This window comes from Eupeodes corollae, chromosome 2 (assembly GCF_945859685.1).
Source record: "Eupeodes corollae chromosome 2, idEupCoro1.1, whole genome shotgun sequence".
Classification (NCBI taxonomy): domain Eukaryota; kingdom Metazoa; phylum Arthropoda; class Insecta; order Diptera; family Syrphidae; genus Eupeodes; species Eupeodes corollae.
In genome coordinates, this window is record NC_079148.1 from 22538207 (window position 1) to 22561960 (window position 23754).

Genomic DNA, 23754 nt, shown 5'->3' on the forward strand with positions numbered 1-23754 from the left:
AGTCGTAAGGAAAAGAACGTAATGTAACGTAATGTGACTTCAAACGGAAGCTCTAGTTCAATTATCTGAACATTTGCTTTGTCTGACAGCTCAACAGCTGTAAAAAAATGTCAATAAACAAATATTTGCTCTTTGGAGGGATGAAATAATAGAAATGTCATTCAAAGGAACCTCGAAGTAGGCGCACCGTAACGCAGACGAAGTCGAAGCTGAAGCGGGTTTGTGATTCAGCCATTAAGGTTTTACAAATATTCAACGCTTATTGCGATAGTCGTTTTACTAAAACGCCAATTGTCGTTTTTGTAGTCGTGTCGTTTTTAAATCAGTATTGCGTAGCTTAAACGCCAGACTTCTCGTCGCTATTAAGTTCCAAATGCGATCCAATTAAACAGCTGACATTTTGACACAGACATTTTAATTAATTTAATTTTGTTTTTGTTATTTTGTGAAATTTTTGTTTACAAATATAAATTTTTAAAAGAATGTATAGTGTGGCTAGCTATTTTTGTATGGAGCAGCAGTGAGGATGACGAACAGTAAGAGGAAAAACGAAGAAAGAAAGATTTAGTTTTGCAGAGGCGATAGATTCGATCCACAGCTAACCCAATGGATTTGCCTGATTCAAAGTACTCGTAGTTGTGCTCACAAAATTTTTACTGGAACTTTTCTTTTGGTGCGTTTGGTGTTTTTTGTCTCACATCTCTTAAGTCCTCTTCAATGTTTACATGTGGTGATGGAGGTGCAGAAAGTTGAGCAGCTTTGGTCGTCGATTCATTGACATTTGATTCATTTAGAATTTCAGCCAGCGCCCCCGAAATTAGATCGTCGGCGTCGTTTAAAGTTGAAGCGATGATTCCTTTGATTGGTGTGGACGAACAGAGAACCAATTTATGAAACGCAAAACAATATCATGCAACGACAAAAGCCTTGCAATCGCTTCCTCAACGTCATTCAAACATTTTTGTTTGAAACTTCCTCTACCTGTGGCTTCAATTTCTGTTTTGTTGAATATCAGCTTTTGTTTGACCTTGAATTTGTCGTCAAACCAAACCTAAATAAGCATTTTAATTCTTTAATCAAAAGTTTGACAATTTCTTACTTTCTGCCATTCCTTTCCATTTCGTGTGGGTGGTCCAATGCAATTTAGCTCCTTTGCCAAGGACTCCCACCCCAACTTTGTTTCTTGATTTGCGATTGCACCTCTTTTTAAATTTTGCGAGGTTTTCATTTTTGACTCGTAACTTTTACCCTAAAACAACTTTGTATAACAATTATAAAAAACAAAAGAAAAAAACCTACATTTTGAGATTAATTTAAGCTCCGTGTCGTTTGCAATTTTGTGAACCTCGAAATTTGGCTTTTTAAGAGACGTTGTTGTTTTCAAAACGACTTACATAATACGAAAAATACCTGCATTAAGACAAATGTCACTAAATGAATGCATTCCACATAAACAAAAACGCCAATTGACATTAAACGCCATACGTAATTTCAAATTCTTTTGACGTGTTTTGATATGTCGTTCAACGACTACCGCAATAAGGGTAATTGACAGTTCACGGAGAGATAAATATTTTTATTGTTCTGTTCAAAAATTAAGAAGTGAACGAACAACGGAGAAAGACATATCTAATTGTTCATTAAAAAAAAATAAAAAGTAAACGAACATACCTTATAAACATGGATAGATATTCAAAAGTCAAACTGTAGTTAAAAGAAGAAGCTGTTGACAGTCGGAGTCCGGGCTTATTGTGTACATTCTGATTAATACTTTTTATCCTTTCAACTTTTAAAAGGAAAGGCTTTAAATACTATGATTTGGACTTGCACATGTAAACTCAAGGAATCAACTATTGTCAATGAAATTCAAATTAATTAAATTTTTTATATTAAAAAAAAAAAACAAACGTAAAACGAAAATTTAAAATAAAATTAAGTGAAATATTAAAATCAAATGTATCCAGAGAAATATGAACTTTTTTGACAGCGTTCTACTTCATTTGATTCTTCAAGGCATTAAAATACAAAACAAAACCTGAGTATAAAAAATCTAAAGTCAACACAACAATAAGTTCTGTTTGTTTTCTTCAATAACTATAAACTGTAACGTATGCCTATGCATTCTTAGCTCACGAAATTTAGAGACTTTAAAAACATGTTTGTTGACCAGAAATTCCTTATATTGTTCCACAAAAGCACTTTAGGCTCAAAGCGTTCTATAAACTTTACTGCACATTTTATTAACCAAATAATCCATGAGACAAAATTAAAAACCTAAAATTTTCATAAATTTAATTCATGACATATTCATGTCCTTAGCCCTGTCCATCTGTCATTCTGAAAATCTGGCTTTGCAGGGTAGGCACTATTATGTATAAACCTATTGGGTGAAGAGAGAATGTACCAAAAGTAAAATATAAAATATGCATAAATGTACTCGGCTTTGTATGAATGTACCTACACACATACTCGTATATGTAGTCTAAAGTACAAGAACACAAAGTCATAATGTCATTTAAAAACAATTATATCCTAATTTAGCTCGGTAATAAAATCAACCAACCAAATACCCAACATAATGTAGATACATGGGTTTCATTAAAAATTAATCAACTTTGTCTGCCTGCCATTGTCAGGCCCTGGACATAATATACCTAAATATAAAAATAAAATAAAAATCGCACAGATAAGAATGTTCTACTGTTTTCATATTTACATTTTTTTGTTCATGAATAACTATCCTTACATAATTTCCTTACAACTTAATAACGAATGACAGAATTTTAATTAATGGACGATGTGAAATATTAAATAAAATTGTGATTTCATTATTGCTAAAAGATTGAATGTATGAGGAAATACTAAATTCTCAATTTTATAGTGCACACATATTTCTAAATATGGTATCTATAATTTTGTTTGAAATTTACATTTGACAGTTCTTTCACACAATCATGGTTTGGAGGTAATTAACTATATGTTTGGTGGTATAAATAAAGGCGATTTTGATTTTGTAAACAATTCTCGATCAAAGCCCGCGCCATCTACAACCTCGCAGCAGAAGCAGAACCAGAAGGAGCAGAAAAACAATTGAAACAGCGTTGCCGTCTGTCAAGCAAGTAGTAGTATTAAGAATTTTGAAAATGAACAATATAATAAAAGTAAAATTAAACTAGTTTCTTATAACGTAGCTGGTTTAGGTAACAAATTATTATTTGCAGATTTTTTTAAATTTGTAAAAGAACATGATGTTTTTTTTCTTTTTGAGACTTTTTTAATAAGTGAACAAATAGAGAATTTTTTGTTAAAGCGATAGGTGGATCTTAGTTTGGCTTTAAAAGTAATGTCAGTGGCAACTTTAAAGTAGTAAATGATCAAAGATGTATTGTACTTGTAATCAACAACCACGCATCTAAATTGAAATTTCTGGGATAATGATTTCAATGCGCTCGATGATTGTCGGTGACGTTAATGCTCGGATATGAAATAAACAGACAGTCTCGGATGAAAATAATTTTTTAGGCACATATATATAGCAAAAACACGAAATTCTAAAGACCAAACAGTCAACAGAAATGTTAGACTGTTTATGGAAATGTGTCAAACAAACGATCTTTTTATTCTTATTGGCTGTAGTAAAAATGATTCACTAGGAGAATTTACATTCATTGGAGGATCAGGAAAGTCAGTAATTGATTTCTGCGCAATTTCAGGTAAATGGATAAAAATCATATCGTCTTTCGAAGTAGGAGTAAAAACATTCTCTGACCAAATAAATTTTTAGTAGAACTCAGCCTAAACAATCCCTCTGGACAATCTGGGAAGATAGTTCAAAAGAAATGTATGCAGCAAAGTTACTGAACCAGGTCAACATAACCTTTTTAACTACATTGGAACTTCGAAACGAGGAAAAAATACGTTTTTTAAACAAATCTATAAAAGAAGTCGTACTCATAAATTCTACCTCATCAAAATCTTAAACCTACCGTCAAAAGTGGCTCGACCAAGAATTCTTCACCGCAAGAGAGATATCATTTAATCTGCTTAGAAAATTAAGGAACACCATTGATCATAACGAAACCTTAAGAGGAAAATATATCACCGCAAATAAAAATTATAAAGAACTATGCCTTTAGCCTTTATAACCGCAAACATTACTACAATGCAATAGCTATAGAGCTCTCTTGTACAAGAGATACCAAAGGTTTTTGGAAGAAAATAAAGTCACTAAAAGGCCTAGACTTCGTTTGTGGGATACACTTAACGGCCGGAAAACTGGCCGAACACTTCAAAATATTGCTGAATTCATGCTACTTGGAAAAGCACAACTTTCACTACACAGAACCACTTGTCGAAGATGATCTACTTGATAGGGAAATAACTCTAAATGAGCTACAATTGTGCCGGTATAGCTCTAAAAACAAAAAAGCATCTGGTCCTGATCGAATTCCTAACGAATTTTACAAAAATGCTCCTATCGAGTTCCTTACGCATATGCTTGACGCCTTAAATTTCATCTTCAGAACCGGCATAGTGCCTCAGGAATTTAAAGATGCTGTAGTCTACCCGATCTATAAAAAAGGTGATGTTAATTTGGCATGTAACTACAGGGGTATATCTTTCATGAACTCAACAGCAAACATTTTCTCTGCAATTCAACTTAATCGAATAAACGAATGTATAGAAAGAAACGAAGAATTGAGTGAGTATCGTAAAGGCTACTTAACGATAGACAACGTTTTCACTGTGACGACCATTGCCCAACATTTTCTGAAACAAAATAAAAACTGTACATGTTTTTTGTCGACTTTAAAGCAGCTTTTAACTCTATTGATCGCAATACATTGTTCTACGAACTGTCACAGAAAGATTGTCTATGAAACTGTTAAAAGTCCTCAGAAATATGTAGTAAAATACTCGACATCAGGAGTGAAGCAAGGCTGTCTTCTGAGTGCAATATTGTTTTCACTATAATTTGACGATATTTCTTCTCATCTACCTGCTGGAGTATGTGTAGCAGAAATAAGAATAAAGTTGCTTCTTTATGCTGAAGACATCGTTATGTTTTGCTGAATCTCCACAGAGTTTTCAACTTATGATCAAAAAACTCAATACTTATAACAAAATTGGGAAACGGCGAAAAATGGTTTCTAGAAGGTGAATTAATTGATTAAACATGAAGTTTTCTGTCCACCTTGGGAAAAAAACTAGTTTCCGCTAAAATGCTTATAAATTCCTCCTGGAAAGATATAATCGGGAACAATGAAATTAAGACCTCCGCGAAATACAAGGTCTTTGAATAAATTATGCGCTCTGTCCAATATCCAATATTCTTACGAAGTTTGTAATAAACAGGAAGGTGGAATGGGTGCACGAGTGGAAAACTCTGTCTGATAAATGTGGGTTCAACTTAAACTTGCAATACGAAGACCGGACTGAATTAAAGCAAAATCTGTATAAGTTACTCGAGCTTCACGACACGCATCAGCACAACGAATGCGTCCAATAAGCTACTAACTCTATCAACAGATCGATCTACCCAGAGCTCAGCTTTAACCTAAACTGCAACAACTATTTTAACGATTCGAATAACATCCAATCGATTTCTTTAATTTGCAGAGCTAGATGTGATATGCTTAATTTAAATGGACACTTTTTACCTTTTAGCAATATGCCCTATCTACAGAGACTTAAGATGTAATTACTTCGGTGAGTTGACTTTGACGATGGAACAAACTAAAACCATATTGAATGGTTCCAATTAGGTAGCCCTTAACAGTTATCTAAAAGATGCACTCAAATATAACACTACATACATAAATACTGAATTTACTTAGTAGTTACATCATGTTCTTGCGACAGGTACTTTTAATCACGATGTTAAATTTTTGTTTGTTTTTTTCTGGTAAAAGATCCAAAATTTAAATTTCTCTTGTTTTTTTCTCTATTTTGTTTTTTGTTTAATTATAAAATTCTTAATTAGAAGTTTTAATTTTCATTTAAATTACTTTAAATTTATTGTTTTATAATACATACTTACAAAATGTTTAACGAATCAATCGGGCAGACGGCAATTCCACACCCATAACTTTTTGTTTATTAAAATTTGACGTCATTTTGTAAACTTTATTATTGAGAAATAAAAATATAATCTTATCTAATCAATCATTTTAAAGTAAAATAATGGAGTAGTGGAAGCATCTGTCATGTTAGTGAGAAGAACTGTCAAAGAAGAACAAACAAAAGCATGTATTCCGCTTACATGAATCAGGGACAACGGATTGGTTTAATAAACTCGATACATATGGTGCTGCTTAAAATAACGTCATACCTCAATCTTGGTTAATAAAGTCAACTGTCAAAAGATAACTTGCTTTTTTTTTAATTCAAAATATAAACTAGCAGGAAGAAAAGCATCGGACTAGAACTGACAGAAAGAGGAGTTCTCGTAGACTTATGTACGTGGGGATCTTTTAAATGTATGACAAAAAAAAACATTTCCACAAATTTTGCAACTGGAACATAATACAGTGATGCAAGTGTAATCGAAGCTTTAAACTCATTTGCTAACAAAAAATATACAAACATTTTAAGATCACTTTAAGTCGATCTCAATGCATTCCTACAAGAAACTGTCAAACGTCAAGAATGATACGACGCAAAAGTTGTTGTTGCATTGTGTCAGCTGAATAGAATTTGTGTGTATATTCAATATTTTGACAGCAACTGCGACTGCTGCGATTAAAGTTGTCTATTGTGTTCAGCCAGCAAGTGAAACTGATGGATGAAAGATGATTCATTTCACTTGAGCTTTAGTGTAATAACGTTGACGTGCGTCCTTTTGAAAAGTATTGCTTTTTTATTGTGATGGACAAGTTTGATTAAATATTATGCAGCAACGCATTCAAACTATTTTTATCTTCCCTTTTATTATTTATATGTATATCATTTATTTCTTGCGGCAACTTGCGTAGCAACATGTTGATACTAAATGATGTTGAAATCGCACAGTGTATACCTATACATATAGATACGTGTGTAAGTATGAATGAAAAGGAATTAATCCATCGTGCTATAGAACTGTCCCACCCAACCACCGTGCTACACGAATTACCACCACCACCACCCATATCCGCTCTACACCCACTCTACACTCTACACTTTTCGCGCAAAATTCACATCGAAATAGGAAATGCAATCGGAAAAAAGGTGAACGCGACCGGGTTGGTTGGTACGGTCATGTGATGTGATTCTGGTGCATGCCGTGTGGTGGTGTTGTTGAAACCAAAACAAGAACCGAGCAAAGCGCACGGACCGGGTGGTTGGGTTTTTTTTGTTGTTGCTGTGTATTGTGCTGCACTGCGTGCGTTTACATAGGAACATAAATGAAAATGTGCAACAAAGATTTTTGTTGTTGTCCTTTGCTGTCCTGTCCTGATGTGCGGATCATGTCCTCAGGCTTTTGTGGGGTGGTTGATTCGGTATGTATAAGGTTTGAGAGTAGGGAACTATACAAAACTATAAAGTCGATGAAGGTTTTATAATCCTTTCTTGTTACGTGCCGTAATGCATGTTTCATTTGACCGTATTCTCCATTTCTCTTCGCTTTCTATTTTAGTTGTTGTTGTATAAAGAGTGAACATTGAACAGACCTACGTTCCTACGTAAAAACAAGAAGAAATGTGCGCTTGTCAGCTACACAGCTATGCGACTATCTGTATATCTATATGTAGGGTAGTTTTGTGTAAAGCAAAAATAAAAGTTCTTGCAGAACCGGGCGGACATAACGCAGGTATACTACTCATTCAGTATTTTATGTTTTGTTGCGTTGCAGCGTAAAGAAGGTTATCAGCGTCACAAATACGCAATATAAGGAATGCAAAAATAGCAAAGCTTGTCTCGGGTATCCTTCTATGCTGGGATTCTGGAATTATGTGACGAAGCGAGGAAAATGTGTATGCAAAGGAACGGGATACCATAACAGTGTTTTTCATTTGTTGAGTATTGCTTTGATATTGAGTTGATTTTGTGGAAAAGTTAAGGGTATAAGCAGAACAGAAGCACGGTTTACCCAGGATAAGCGTGAAAGGAGTCCGCCTCCGCCGCAAGGTACCGTATTTTATCAGTTGAGGAAAAAAGGGGAAAAATAACACAAAGAGTGTAGTTCACAAAACCGATGGGCCCTTCGAATTTTAGTGGTGAGATGTTTGGCTTCCACAATGTTCACTTTTTGGGACCAAGGTTTACCATTAGCTGAGTGAAAAGATACAATTGGAACTGGCATCTGTGATTAAAAAGAACCAACGAAAACGAATATTTTGTACTCTCTATTACTAAAGCGGAATGAAATCTACTACTTTCGGAATGACAATTCCGAAATGGAATTTTCATACCTGGCAACACGTTTTTAAATGTCAAAAGCATTCTAATATGGCAAATTTGTTTCTACAGCTAATGTGATAACGAAATTGAGAAGGAAAGTCTTAAAATGTAAGTTTTTTTTGGAAAATCTTAATTATAATAACAATTTAAGCAAATAAGTTGAATTACAGGGAAAGAAATGTGCATACAAAGCAAAAACAGTTTGAGATGTTGGTGGAGTTTATGTGTGCTCATCCTGATTTGGCCAAGGGACATTTCAAAACTCCGGACGCCAAGCAAACATCCAACAATTTGTGGCTTTCGTCACAATTGAAAACAGAAGGACCACCGATGCGGGATGGATTCGCCTGGAAAAAAGTAAGTTTAAGTGCCAAAACTATCTTTAAAAATTAAAAATAAATAAATCAAAAATTTTTGTAGGTATGGGCAGATCATAAAGCTTATATAAAGGCTCAGAAAAAAGGTGGACCTTCGAAGAACTGCTCGTTCACCCCTTCAGAAGAGCTGGTAATAACATTATTAAAAATGGACGAGTCCATAAGCGGAATATCGACAGCTCGTGTTTTCGGTGTCCTCACGGACAATACTGACCGTGAACAAGTAGTAGCTGAATCAACCGAGCCAGTGGACATCGAGGAGCACGAGTGTAATATTCCAGTTCCAGCACCTCAAGGAGGCAGAGCATCAACTTGGTCTACTCCCCAGGACAAGGAAAACCTTTTAAAACCAAATGGAATATCAAAAAAAATCATGTCGCATGTTTAATGACATGAACGAAAATTTGGCAATAAATGCAAAATATCAAAAAAGGAACTATGATTTCTTTTAAATCAAATTGGATAAGGACAATTTGAGCACCGAAATAGAAATGATGGCGAAAAAAAAACAAGCTAAAACTTTCCAAGCTTGAGTTGAAAAAAGAGATGCTTCAATTACAAAGAAATGCAATATAATATTTTTATTTTACTCTAGGAAACTTTTAATTCTTCTTCTGAATAATGAATTGTTCAATCCGTTCTTCGTTGTTTTCTGCGTCCATCCAAAGAGCATCTGAATCCATTTCTTTTTGATTATAGCAAAAATTCTTTTTTTAAAAACAATAATTTGTTTATCCACTTTGTTTTTTATTTGTTTTCATTTCTTGATTTGACAGATCTCATGAAAAATAATTCGAGACTCGAAAAAAACTAATCCGTAAGATGGAAAAGTATTAAGTACTATTTTTTCCGTTTCGAAAGTTTTACAGAGTACAAAATCAAAAGCACTTTCGAATAGGATTGACTTTCGAAACGAAATACAGAGTAGGCCCCCCAGGGCTGAACCATTTTCCCACGAAAAAAATATGTTGCTTCTAGATTTTAATAACGCGTGATGTTTCAAAACCATTGCTTCAAGTGAACGGTGTACACAATGCGTCAAAAGTAGTTGAACCAATGATTCGTTTTTGTATGACAGATTTAGCAATTCTATGTGTTTTGACATCTTTTAAGTCAACGGATCTGACACAAGGAAATGTTCAAAGTTGCCATATTTTTTCCCGTTCCGTTCGTTGCATTCTTATCGATTATCTTATCGATATCGATTAATACCAGTGATGTTTTTCCAAAGCCACTTGTAACTATCAGTTGCTCAGTTAGTTTTTTGTTTTTCCTAAGCAAGATAGAAAATAAAAACAAACGGCACTATGTGAGTGCGGGTACCCAATCCCTAAGCCTTTTTAATCACATTTAATTCACATGCCAATGTTTGTTCCACTTAATTACGTACTAATCCCTATAAAATGTTAAAATTTGCGTCACTCAATTCTGTAAATATAAAAAATACATACATACTAACATATGTATTCATGTAGACGTTAATTTGTCAACCATTTTATATATCTTTTATTTACATTACAATCAATTACCAACCGAGAATTTTCTTTCCCTTTTCAAGTCCTGAATTCAATATACATATAGATATAATATGTATTTTTTGTAGGTATAGCCTTACACCACCCTCACATCCAATGCGTTCTTATCTCAATTCTCACCGCATCATCATCAAAATCCTGTTCGAAAATTGATTTCCTTGTAAATGCCATACTGTTTCCGTTAACGAACTCCACTGACAGATATCCCTTGCCTTCCTATTTCCGCCCTAACCCTACCTACACCATTACCATTACACAACCGTTCTTCTTTTACCTACATTTACAGCATTGCAAAATATAAAAATCGGTTGACATCTAGTACTTTAAAAAAATAAGGATGAAAAATCGATGGAAACAAAATTACACCCGTATGACATTTGCATCTAGCACTTCGCACTCTATGGACTACACACACCACATTGGGTTGAGTTGGGGTTGGAGTTCGAGGTTTACACGAAACATACAAACCTACATGAATATATAACGTTATGCTTCGATACGACAATGATACATTTCTAGAAGGTAGCCCCTTTTAGTGAGGCACAAAACAGTTATTGGGGCGCGCTAACACCACCTCCATCAGCTCAGCAATGCCTAAACCGTAAGGGAGCAAAATAAAAGTAGTTCTTTTGCCGATGTCGAGTCGACTCGACTGCCGTTGTCGTAGATTTTCTCATTGTGTTTTGGCTCTAAATCGGATTATCAGAACGAGGTGACGATGATTGGGAATGTCTCGAAATGAACACAAAATAAATTCCCCTGTTGTGGATTACAAACTGACAGTACATCGTTTGTCACAATGATGGTGTACTGGTTGGTACTGGTGCCATATACTCGTAATACCTACACCACTTATGTGGGCCATTCTGTCAGCGGCCCCATTTGACATTTTCTACATAATTTTTCTAATGACAACGAAAAAGAATTTTTTGTTTCCTCTGTGTGTTTTTTTAATGTCTATAAGAGTTTGACAATCTTTTTTTTTTATTCATTTCTTTGATGCTTTAAAACTTTGTTGTGTAAATAACAAAAAATCAGAGAATTGAAATAAAGAAGACAAGTCCAACGACAAACTTTTACACTTTGTTTTTTTTTTTTTTTCTTCTAAGTTCTAACAAAAGGGATGCTTTAAGAAAGTGTTGGCAATACTGCCACCACATCAAAAACGCCACCAAGCAGCGAACTTTTGAACCTCCAGCTGATATGAGGAAAAGCGACAAAACTTACCAGAGAAAGAAGGAAAATACAAAAATTGTTCCAACGTTCTTTTTTTTCGATTTGATTCTTTTTGTTCGACGAGACCACATGAGCGGAAGAAAATACGAAATTTAAAGTCTTCGTTTTTGTATTTTTTCTAAGATAAATAAATAAGTAAAAGGTACAATTGCGAGTTCTATTATTTTTGCTAATTTATGGAATAGATTTTCAACATTTCTTTAAATTTCCTTAAATTCGTCGAAAATCTTAATTAAACGCCGAACAATCGAGAATCAATTTTAAAATGAGCAAAGAAAAAAATCACTTTGAAGGCCATTCCTGTAAGTTATGCGATCAAAAAGATTGCATGGAAATGGTACAATGCGATAAATGCGATAAGTGGTATCATTTCACATGTGTAAAGGTGACTTCAGAGATCGAGAAGGAGGACTGGATATGTCAAGAATGTTTCAACAATCATGATGAGGACGGCAAATCCATAAGATCTAAGGCTCAAACGAAGGGATCATCATCTAAATGTTCAAGACGACATCGCCATAATTTGGCACTTCAACGACTGGAAGAAGAAAAAGAACTGTCAGACAAGAGAGAGAAAGAAGCGCATCAACGTCAAGCAAAGTTAGATAAAGAATATCTAGATAAACGTTTCGAACTCTTAATGAATTTCAGCAGCGAGTCGGAGGCAGAAGATGACGCTGTAGAAACACAGATAATGGCAAAAGAACGTGTTACTGATTGGTTGGAAAAAGAACCAAAAGCTGCAAATGAAAAGCAAAATGACAAAGGGGTAATGAAATTGCCACAACCTGCGCGTACTGCAACTCAACTGAGCATGGAATTCCACCACGAAGTAATCAAATGTCAGAAGCCACAACCTCTGCAAACATCGCTCGCGAACTCAAACCAGAATAGTGGAGATTATAATGCCGGCCGTTCTTACGAACAATGCCATAACAACGAATCTCAACGTCAACATCTGAGACAACGAGAAAACAATCATCTCAATCCTTCAGGGAATCACTATTTTGAACCAAATCTTCCAACTGCCTACCAACTTGCCGCCAGACAATCACTTCCAAATGAACTACCTATATTCACTGGACGTTCTGAAGAATGGCCCATCTTTATCACCATGTTCGAAGGCACAACGCTCTCATGCGGTTTCAATCAGGTTGAAAATCTTTTGCGTTTGCAAAAATGCCTGAAAGGCAACGCATATGAAGCCGTCCGCAGTAGACTGACACAACCAAAAAATGTTCCTAGAATAATCGAGACCCTCAAGGAGACTTATGGCAGACCCGAAGTAGTTTTAGACTCACTCATAATAAGAGTGCAGAATGAGCCAGCCCCAAGAGCCGATAAACTGGAGTCTATCATCCCATTTGCCTTAGCTGTCGATAACATATGTTCAACAATGGAAGCCTGTGACATGTTCGATCATTTGTACAACCCATCAGTGTTGCGTGCCCTCGTCGAGAAACTCCCACCCACAATAAAACTACAATGGGCATCACATATGGAATCTCTACGCGATGTTAATCTCATCACATTTGGTGACTGGCTAACAAAACTCTCCAGAACTATAAACCGCGTCACATTCACAAGTCCTAATGTAAATACCAAGGCAGAAAGACGGGGTGAAAAAGGTCATGTCAACATACACAACGAAGAGAAGTCGCAGAAAATAAAAACTTGTCGTATATGCCAACAGCAATGTAACAAAATTGAAAGCTGCCAACAATTTAACACCATGACTCTGAATGAGAAGTGGAATGCTGTGAAACAAAACAACCTTTGCAGAACGTGCTTGCATTTCCACCCGAAATCAAGATGCTCAGTGAACTCTAAATGCGGAGTCAACGGCTGCTATTTCCGCCACCATAAGCTACTTCACAACCCAAAGAACGATGCATCCTCAGTAGCACAATGCAATGCTCATCAAAACAAGGCAACTTCAGTTCTGTTCCGCGTCCTTCCAATCATTATCCATGGGCAAAACGGCAAAGTCAAAGTTTATGCCTTTCTTGACGAAGGGTCTTCGCTTTCATTGATGGATGACGCACTCCAGAAAGAATTAGGAATCCATGGACAAGCAGATCCACTTTGCCTCAAATGGACTGGCAATACGCACCGTATGGAAAAGGACTCAAAGATCGTATCCTTGAGTGTGTCTGGGATGAACAGCACGAAGAAATATCGTTTAAATAACATCCATACTGTAAAGTCGCTTGACCTACCAGTTCAGACAATCTGCATGGACAACTTGGTAAAACGTTATCCGTATTTGAAAGGAATCCCGATCGAACCTTATGAGCAGGCAACACCTAGGATCTTAATTGGCCTCGACAATGCCAACTTAGGATTACCACTGAAATTCAAGGATGGTGGGCGCAACGACCCACTGGCTACGAAGACTCGTCTGGGCTGGGTTGTCTATGGTCCCTACGAAAACGAAACCAGTACTAAACTGCCACCAAAGGTCGACAATCACACCCATGAGAGCTTCCACCATTGCGAATGTGAACAAAGCACAAACATCAAACTCAGCGATATGCTCAAAGATTTCTTTTCATTGGAGAGTCTTGGAATAGTTCCAGTTCAACCTCAAACAGCAATGTCAAATGAAGACAAACGAGCCCTTCATATCCTGGAGTCAGAAACCAAACGTGTGAACAACCACTTCGAAACATCGTTGCTCTGGAAGTACGATCACGTGCAACTTCCCAATAGTCGGCCAATGGCAATTCGTCGATTTGAATGCCTACAAAAGAAATTAAGACGTGAACCGTCATTGAGAGAGAATTTAAAACACCAAATTAACGACTACCTTTCTAAAGGATACATTCGGAAGCTGACCCCAGAAGAACTACACGAAGATCATTCCCGCATTTGGTATCTGCCTATCTTCCCAGTCACGAACCCTAACAAACCGGGAAAGATAAGGCTAGTCTGGGACGCGGCAGCCCAGGTTAACGGAGTTTCGTTGAACTCGGTTCTACTCAAAGGACCTGACCAGCTGACTTCATTGATGGGAGTCCTCTACCGCTTCAGAGAAAGAAAATTTGCCATATGTGGTGATATTCGTGAGATGTATCATCAAGTTCTCATCAGAAATGAAGACCAACATGCCCAACGATTCTTGTGGTCCCAAGACGATTCCCAATACGAGCCAGATACTTATGTCATGCAGGTAATGACATTTGGTGCAACATGCTCTCCTTCCTCTGCACAGTACGTAAAGAATAAGAACGCTTTAGAGTTCCAAGAAGCTTATCCGAGAGCTGTAAGATGCATCACAACAAATCATTATGTTGACGACTTGCTCGAAAGTGTTGATACGGAGGCCGAAGCACTTCAATTGGCAACTGATGTTTCGATGATTCATAAACACGGTGGCTTCGAAATCGGCAAATGGATTTCCAACTCATCCAAAGTCTTAACGCAACTAGGAGAAAGTTCAACGACGAGCCAACGAAATCTCAACATAAGCGACGCTGAAACAGCCAAGGTACTAGGTTTGTGGTGGTGCACTTCCACAGACTCTTTCAAGTTCATATTAAATCCAATCAACAATGGCATGCTGCAGACGTACCGCAGGCCGACAAAGAGGGAAGTGCTCCGTGTACTAATGTCAATCTTCGACCCATTAGGATTGATAGCAAATTACACAATCTACTTGAAGATACTTCTGCAAGACATTTGGAGAACACCAGTTGAATGGGATGAACCCATAGGCGATGAACACTTCACGCGTTGGCTACGATGGATCAAGCTTCTGAAACAAATTGAAATTATTTCCATTCCTAGATGCTACTTGGACAAACTAAAATTTGACGATGATAGTGAAACTCAATTGCATATATTTGTCGATGCAAGTGACAAAGCGTATGCCGCCGTTGCTTACATCAGGGTGAGCTCAGGAGGCAAAGTCGAATGCAGATTGGTAGGAGCAAAGTCACGAGTGGCACCACTGAAGTTGGTTTCAATTCCTCGACTCGAACTAGAAGCGGCGAGACTTGGATGTCGTTTTTCCGCGTTCATAAAAGAAAACCATTCTATCAAATTATCACGTTCGTACTTCTGGACAGATTCACGCACCGTCTTATGTTGGATACGTTCAGATCATCGTCGCTATCGCCAATTTGTTGCCTTTCGTGTGGGAGAAATAGTTGAAAATACGAACATCAATGATTGGAGATACATACCAACTAAAGTGAACGTTGCAGATGAATGTACTAAATGGCAAAAAAGTCCAACATTCGAATCATCCAGTCGGTGGTACCTTGGCCCATCGTTTTTAAAACATCCAGAAGAAGACTGGCCAGATGACATCCCAAAGACTATCACAACAGATGAAGAAGTCAAGAGTAATCTGTTCATCGACAAATATAAATATAGATCTGAATGCATCATAAACGTCAAACGATTTTCAAAATGGAAACGCCTACTACGATCTCAGGTATATGTTTTCAGATTTATTTTTAATTGCAGGTCGAAAAGAAACAAAGTGCCAAAACGTTTGGGAATAATTTCGAAAGATGAGTACCAAGAAGCTGAAAACTATCTTTATCGCCAAGCACAACTGGAATCATATACCAAAGAAGTAAGAATTCTCGAGGCCAAAGACAACTTACCATATAAAGAGGGAAAAGGGCTTGATGCAAGTAGCAACATTTATACTCTTTCACCGTATTTAGACAACGACAAGATCCTTCGCGTTCGTGGACGAATTGATGCTGCTGTTGGGGTATCACTAGGCATGAAAAGACCGATTCTTCTCGATAGACAGACTTACCTCGCCGGTCTTATTATTCAACACTATCATGAGCAATATCATCATTTGAATAATGAGACAGTAATAAATGAGTTACGCCAAAGGTTCTGGATACCAAAGATACGTGTCGCTGTTAAACATGCAATCAAAAACTGCCAGATGTGCAAGATTAAGAAAGCAGTTCCACAAGCACCGATAATGGGAGATCTTCCAGCAGCAAGGCTCTCAACATTCTCTCGGCCTTTTTCATTTTCCGGAATCGACTATTTTGGCCCAATGACAGTTGCAATCGGAAGACGAACTGAGAAACGCTGGGGTGTGATTATCACTTGCCTAACAACACGAGCCATCCACATCGAACTGGCAAACAGTCTCTCGTCTGATTCTTGCATATTGGCCATAAAGCGTTTCACAGCTAGACGTGGAATTCCATTAGAATTCTTCAGCGATAATGGCACTAATTTCCACGGAGCTGACCGTGAACTTCAGCAAGCGGCAAGTATATCACAGAGCCTGGCTGCAGAATTTACCTGTTCTACCACAAAATGGACTTTCATTCCCCCATCATCGCCTCACATGGGAGGAAGTTGGGAGAGAATGGTTCGAGCAACAAAAACTGTGCTGAAACAAGTTATGCCAACACGCAATCCATCTGATGAACTTTTACATAGCATGATGATCGAAGTTGAACGAATCATTAATTGCCATCCGTTGACATACGTTCCAGTAGAGACTGAAAATGATGAGGCGTTAACACCAAACCATTTCCTTCTTGGATCATCCGATGGAAGCAAAGTTGACAGTATACCAACTGAAGAAGGAATACTCTTGCGAAAAAATTGGATGAAAGTACAGCAATATGCCAATATCTTCTGGAAGCGATGGATCAATGAGTACCTTCCTACTCTCACCCGCAGGACTAAATGGCATGCACCAACAAAACCCATTGAGAAGGGAGATATTGTTATCGTCGTAGATGATTCTAACCCGAGAAATCTGTGGCCGAAAGGACGAATACTGGACACAGTCATCAGCAAGAATAGTGGACAAGTCCGACAAGTCACCGTACAGACAAATTCTGGAATCTACGTTCGCCCAGCAGTTAAAATAGCCGTTCTTGATGTTTTTAAGGATGGTAAGCCAACGAAGGACGTCGTCGTACCGGAGGGGAGTGTTGGCAATACTGCCACCACATCAAAAACGCCACCAAGCAGCGAACTTTTGAACCTCCAGCTGATATGAGGAAAAGCGACAAAACTTACCAGAGAAAGAAGGAAAATACAAAAATTGTTCCAACGTTCTTTTTTTTCGATTTGATTCTTTTTGTTCGACGAGACCACATGAGCGGAAGAAAATACGAAATTTAAAGTCTTCGTTTTTGTATTTTTTCTAAGATAAATAAATAAGTAAAAGGTACAATTGCGAGTTCTATTATTTTTGCTAATTTATGGAATAGATTTTCAACAGAAAGAAAAGAAAAAAAAAACTCAATTGTGTGTACATTTTAAATCATCATTTTCATTTTATTTTATTCCTCCTTAGCCACCAGGAGTAGGGTAAAATATTATACCAGGGACACAAAAAGCCCCTTTTGACGTTGACATTTTCTGTGTCACAAAACTGAGCAGAGCACAAAAAATCAAAAGAAGAAAATACAGAAAAAAATGGCGCACTCGAAATTGCACAGGCATAATATACACTATACAGTGCAGTATCAGTAAATTGTACATTGGTAGAAAAGTCAAAGCCTGTCAGTTGATAAACGTCGTTGCGTTGTCGGTCGGTCGTTGCTCGTTGCTCGTTGCTCGTCCGTTCACACAATCAATTTCAATTGCATTTCAACTTCATGTACATAGGTATAGTAAACTACATCGAAGAGTGAACATTTTGTGTTGCTGTCAGATAAGACGACAAATGACTTTATGTACACATAATACGAGTTATGTATTTAAATGAAAATTGAAATTAATTTCATATACACATGAAAGAAGAAAATAAAAATGTGTGTATTTTATACATAATGATAGAGACTGAATGACTTTCTTATGAAAAGATTGATGTAAAGAAATAAAATAAACAATCATTAAGGGGATGTGTTCAAGAGGTTGTCAATTATAATTTAATTCCGATTTTTGACATACACAGGACAATTTAAAATACTCTTTCAGATTCTGTCTATTGACATGTCAACTAAAAGCTATACACTAAGCTTGTATCGTACGATAAAAGTCAAAATGGACAAGAATATTCAGTTAGAGGGAAATGGAAATTGAGTGTATGCAAGTGCAACACAATCATGTTAACCAAAAATCATGTAGCTACTAGACTTTAAATAAAACCAATGGCGCAAAGTTTTAAATGATTTAGTAAAATGTCAAAGCCATTTTTAGCAATTTTCTAAGCTTAACATTAACGATTCAAAATCAATTTCTCTAATACTTAAAATACTGCAAAAAAAAATCCGAAGATATCAGTGATCCTAAAATCAATTTTAATACTAAATAACGAAAACTTAATCTTAAACCAAGAAAATTAAACAAAAACAAAACGGTTAACGTTGCGCTCTTATATGAGTAAGACGTATTTTTCCTTCTATAACTAGTCAAACCGATCCAAAATAACGAAGCGATTACGCAGCCTAAGCAACGAAGATCTTAGATCTTCAATCGCGAAAGTGCAAAAAAAAAATTTAATAATGTCAAAGCGAGGTGATTCATCCAGTACTAATTACTGGAAACCCTTGCAAGTGTTAAGTGCTAGTGATGACACCGGTGAGAATGATGATGACATGTCCCCGGCGGAAAATGTCACTAAAGCTATTGCCCCTCCTATTAAACTACTCCAAAAATCTACAGAGTTTGTTCATAATTTAATGAAAGAACTTAAAATAGAAAATTATTCTATAAAAAAAATATCCATTGGGATTAAAATTTTTTGTGAATGCATAACGTCCTTTAATTTAGTTTGCGCGGCTTTAAAAGACAAGATGTGTCAATATTTCACTCACGACCTCAAAAGTGAAAGAGCGTTCAAAGTTGTTCTCTTTGGGTTAGACGAAGTAAAAATTGATACTCTCAAATTCGAACTATCTAAATTAGGCTTACAATGCAAAGATATTAAAATGGTTAAAAAGAACTATGACCATTATACTGAAGTGTTTTATATAGTTTTCCTTGAAAGGCAAAGTGTCAAAATTGCGGACTTAAGAAAAAATATTCGTCACGTTCTTCGTACTCAAGTTCGTTGGGAGTTTCAACGAAGACTGAAAAATAAAATTACTCAATGCCAAAATTGCCAAATGTATGGTCATGGTGAGAAAAACTGCAGTATCAAAACCTACTGTGCAAATTGCTCTCAACCCCACAAAACTACCGAGTGCACTTCTACAGGCATTTTCAAATGCGCAAATTGTAAGGGAAATCACAAATCAACTGATATCAGCTGTCCCCGTAGAGTAAAATACCTCGAAATAAGAGGTAAAACAAAATACAAGAAAAGTCCAGCAATGACTCACGCTCAGCCAAACCAGCATAGTAGAACTGTGCCTAACTACATGAGCACACATGATTTTCCTACCCTCCCAAGGCAGAATAGATCCTCTGTGCCTACAACATCAGCAACTCCAGCCGCTCTCCAAGAACGTGGACCTCAACAGCAGTGGACCCAAAATGCAACTGCATACCCTCAAAATGCAACCGTCAATGAGAGTGATCTTTTCACTCAAGACGAACTTTGCTCTCTTACTATGGACCTGATAACGAAGTTAAGTGTATGTAAAACAAAATTTGAACAATTTAATGTTATAACGCAGCTTGCGACAAAGTATTTATACAATCATGTTAAGTAAATCAAACTCTCTTAATGTTTTATGTTGGAATGCCAGGAGTATTCGTTATAAATGTACTGAGTTTTTCAATTATCTCTGTGATAATGATGTCGATATATGTCTTGTGTGTGAAACCTGGCTTAATAGTAGCATCTCTTTCTCACACAATAATTATTATTGTCATAGATTAGATCGTCATCGTACCGATGATGAGATAGGAGGTGGAGTTGCCATCGTAGTCAAAAAGAATTTAGTATATAATTTAGTACCAAACGTAAAAACTAATATTTTTGAAACAATAGGTATTGAATTAATATTGAATGATAATACTAAATTTAAAATCATTTCTATTTATTTTCCCGGGGGTGCTTCTAATGCTCAAATGATAAGCTTTTTTAAGAGTGATCTTAGAAAGCTTATCACCATTAATGACAAATTTTTACTCGGGGGTGATTTCAACTGCCGGCATCGAAATTGGGGTTGCAAAAGAGCAAACAAGTGGGGAAATTTGCTACTGGATATCATTATGAGGTATCCAGTAAGCTTGCTCTATCCAAATGGGCCAACATACTTCCCAACCAACAAAAAGTCTTTGCCATCAACATTGGACATGATCATTACGAACTCTCCTGAAATCGTTACTCAGCCTGTGGAAATTAACGCTCTGAGTTCAGATCATATTCCAATAAACTGTGATATTCTCCTTAATAGTAAAATAAAAGATGTGCAATACCTAGATTTTAAAAACGCAAATTGGAATAGATATAGAACAAAAATCAAACAACACCTTAGAAATACACCCTGTGATATAGATAGTATAAGTAGTTCCCACCAAATTGATGAAAAAATAGATTTTTTTACAAATTCCTTACTGGAATGTGTTGAACAGTCAATTCCTAAAAAATCAAAAACTACGAGAACATCTGTTCTTCCACAGTACATTTTAAATTTAATTAAGCTAAGAAATAGATTTAGAAGTCAGTGGAAAATATATAGACAAGTTAGTGATTTTAATGAAATGAATATATACACAAAACAAATAGCCTTCGAAATTTCTAAGTTCAGAAACAAAACATGGAATGAAAAACTTTGCAATCTCGATCCAAATTCAAAACCATTTTGGAAAATTGCAAAAGTACTTAAAAATAAAAATAAATTTGTTCCTCACTTAGAACACAATAATACATTGCTAATTACTAGTGAAGAAAAGGCAGAAGTTTTTGCAGATTCTTTTGAAAACAATTTTAATAATCCGTTGATTAATGAACCCAGTTCAATTGATAACGAAGTATATGACACAATAAATGGCTTAAACCATACTAATGAATCCTTACCCACAGATTTCTTCGTTTCCAACGAAGACATAAAAGATATAATACGTAATATGCGTAATAATAAAGCACCAGGAATAGATTCTCTTAAAAATATTTACCTTAAAGAGCTACCAATCATTGGAATAACATTTGTATGCTTTATTATTAACGCTTGTATCAAGTTGCAATACTTTCCAAGTAAATGGAAAACCGCGAAGATCACACCGATTCTCAAACCAGGAAAACCACCAAATAACCCAAATAGTTATCGTCCAATAAGTCTGCTCAGTAACTTAAGCAAAATATATGAAAAGGTCATAAAAATTAAATTTCTGTATTTTCTTGACACCTCGAATGTCATACCAGACCAACAATTTGGTTTTAGACAGGGTCATAGCACCTCACACCAAGTCCTTAGAATTTGCAGACACATTAAAGAAAAAATGAGTGCAAAACAGTCTACAGGTCTTGTCCTTTTGGATGTTGAAAAGGCTTTTGATAGCATATGGCATGACGGGATACTTCATAAATTAAAGTTATTTGGTTGTCCTTTATATCTCGTAAAAATAATACAAAGTTTTCTCAGAAACAGACAATTTAAAGTAAATATGAATAACATACATTCATCATTAAAAAATATATCGTCGGGTGTACCCCAAGGATCAGTATTGGCTCCATTATTGTACATTACCTACGTTGCTGATTTTCCAGAAATTTGGAATTGCGAAATAGCAATGTTTGCCGATGACACCGCTATTTATAGCTCAAATAATTTTGGCCATGAAATTGAGAATGACTTGCAACATGGTTTAAACAAAATCTACGATTATTTTAAATCATGGAAAATTAAGCTTAATGCTGAAAAGACACAGGCCATATTTTTCACTAGAAAAAGAAAAGCCTGTGCCTTACCACTTGGTCAGCTTAAAATTAACAATTGTGATATCCCGTGGGTTAATTCTGTCAAGTATCTAGGTGTATACTTAGACAAGACATTAACTTTCCGTGACCATATCACAAAAACCCTAAACAAGATAAGTATTACTACTAAAATGCTTTACCCCCTTATATGTAGGAAATCACCCCTGAGTAAATCAAATAAGATAATCCTCTGTAAAGTAGTTTTTCAAGCTATAATTTTGTATGGATGTCCAGTGTGGGGAACTTGTGCAAAATCGCACATTCAAAAACTACAAATTTCACAAAGCAAAACTTTGAAAATGATGGCAAATCTACCTTGGTTTTTTTCCACTCAACTCTTACATAAACAAACCGGCGTATATCCAGTTGCAAGAAAAATTGAATTTCTCAACCAAAAATTTAATTTAAGATGTAGCGATTCTAAAAATGTATTAATACAAAATTTAATAAACCAATAAATGTATATAATTTATTTATTTATAAATATACATGTATATATGTTTATGTTGTATTATTATTTTTTTTTTGTTTAAATTATTCATTATTTATTTATTTATTTTCTCATATGTTAATTAATTTATTTATTTATATTGTCTATATATTTATTATTTATTCCCTGTTACAATTATTATTTAAAAACGCAAATATTATGCCTGGCAATTCCTTTAGATCTTAAGTTTTATTTTTATTTAGTCATTTTTTCCCTTTTATATAAAACCCTGCATAAAACATATTAAATGAAGGTTTTAATCATAGTTTTCCTTCAAATGTAATTTTCAATTCAAAATATCTTTAAAATATTATAAAATTTTTCAGTTGTAAGATATAAATTAAATATCAAATCTCTGAGCAAGCTGCGTATTATAAAAACAAAAACAATTATTTGTAAAAAGCATTTATCTATGAAAATAAAATATCTATCTATCTAACATTAACGATTTTAACTATCTCTCACCAATTTGCTAAGTTAATGGCTACTTTAACTTTTGGCAATTTTGCTAAAACCATATGACATCTGTAAAATTATTCTTTTAAGAGCACTGGATGGAATGGTGCAGTTGACAGTTGGGAATTCAAATTATAATAGGTCCGTTTAAGCGTATTTGGTTTGTTTATTTTCAAGAACGTTTTTTGACATGTTTGGATGCTCGTTTTTAAATAAAAGGCCGTTAGTTAGTTAGCAAACCGAAAGGAAAGGTTAACTATTTTTTACTTCCTTAGTAAATTGTTAAATATTAAGCAGATTACTAACTAGTCAATTGTTAAACCCTCAACAAAAGGTTGTTTAAAATATTCCACCAATGAATTTTCTTTTAACGGCTTAAACATGTAATACATTTGAACCGCAGTTGCAATTGTTGGTCAAATATTAAAAAAACACACATATCCACGTCACACACAATGTGGG

General features: G+C 35.6%; 2 protein-coding genes across 5 annotated transcripts in view; one reads left to right on the top strand and one right to left on the bottom strand.

Moving 5' to 3' along the window:
- LOC129946528 (uncharacterized) overlaps positions 1–23754 on the bottom strand; it is a 121838-nt gene that overhangs the window by 40234 nt on the left and 57850 nt on the right. The window lies entirely within an intron of this gene.
- Positions 11865–17528, top strand: LOC129944792 (uncharacterized). The gene has a single exon (XM_056054456.1). It carries the CDS (start codon positions 11865–11867, stop codon positions 17526–17528), a length of 5664 nt encoding a protein of 1887 aa, XP_055910431.1.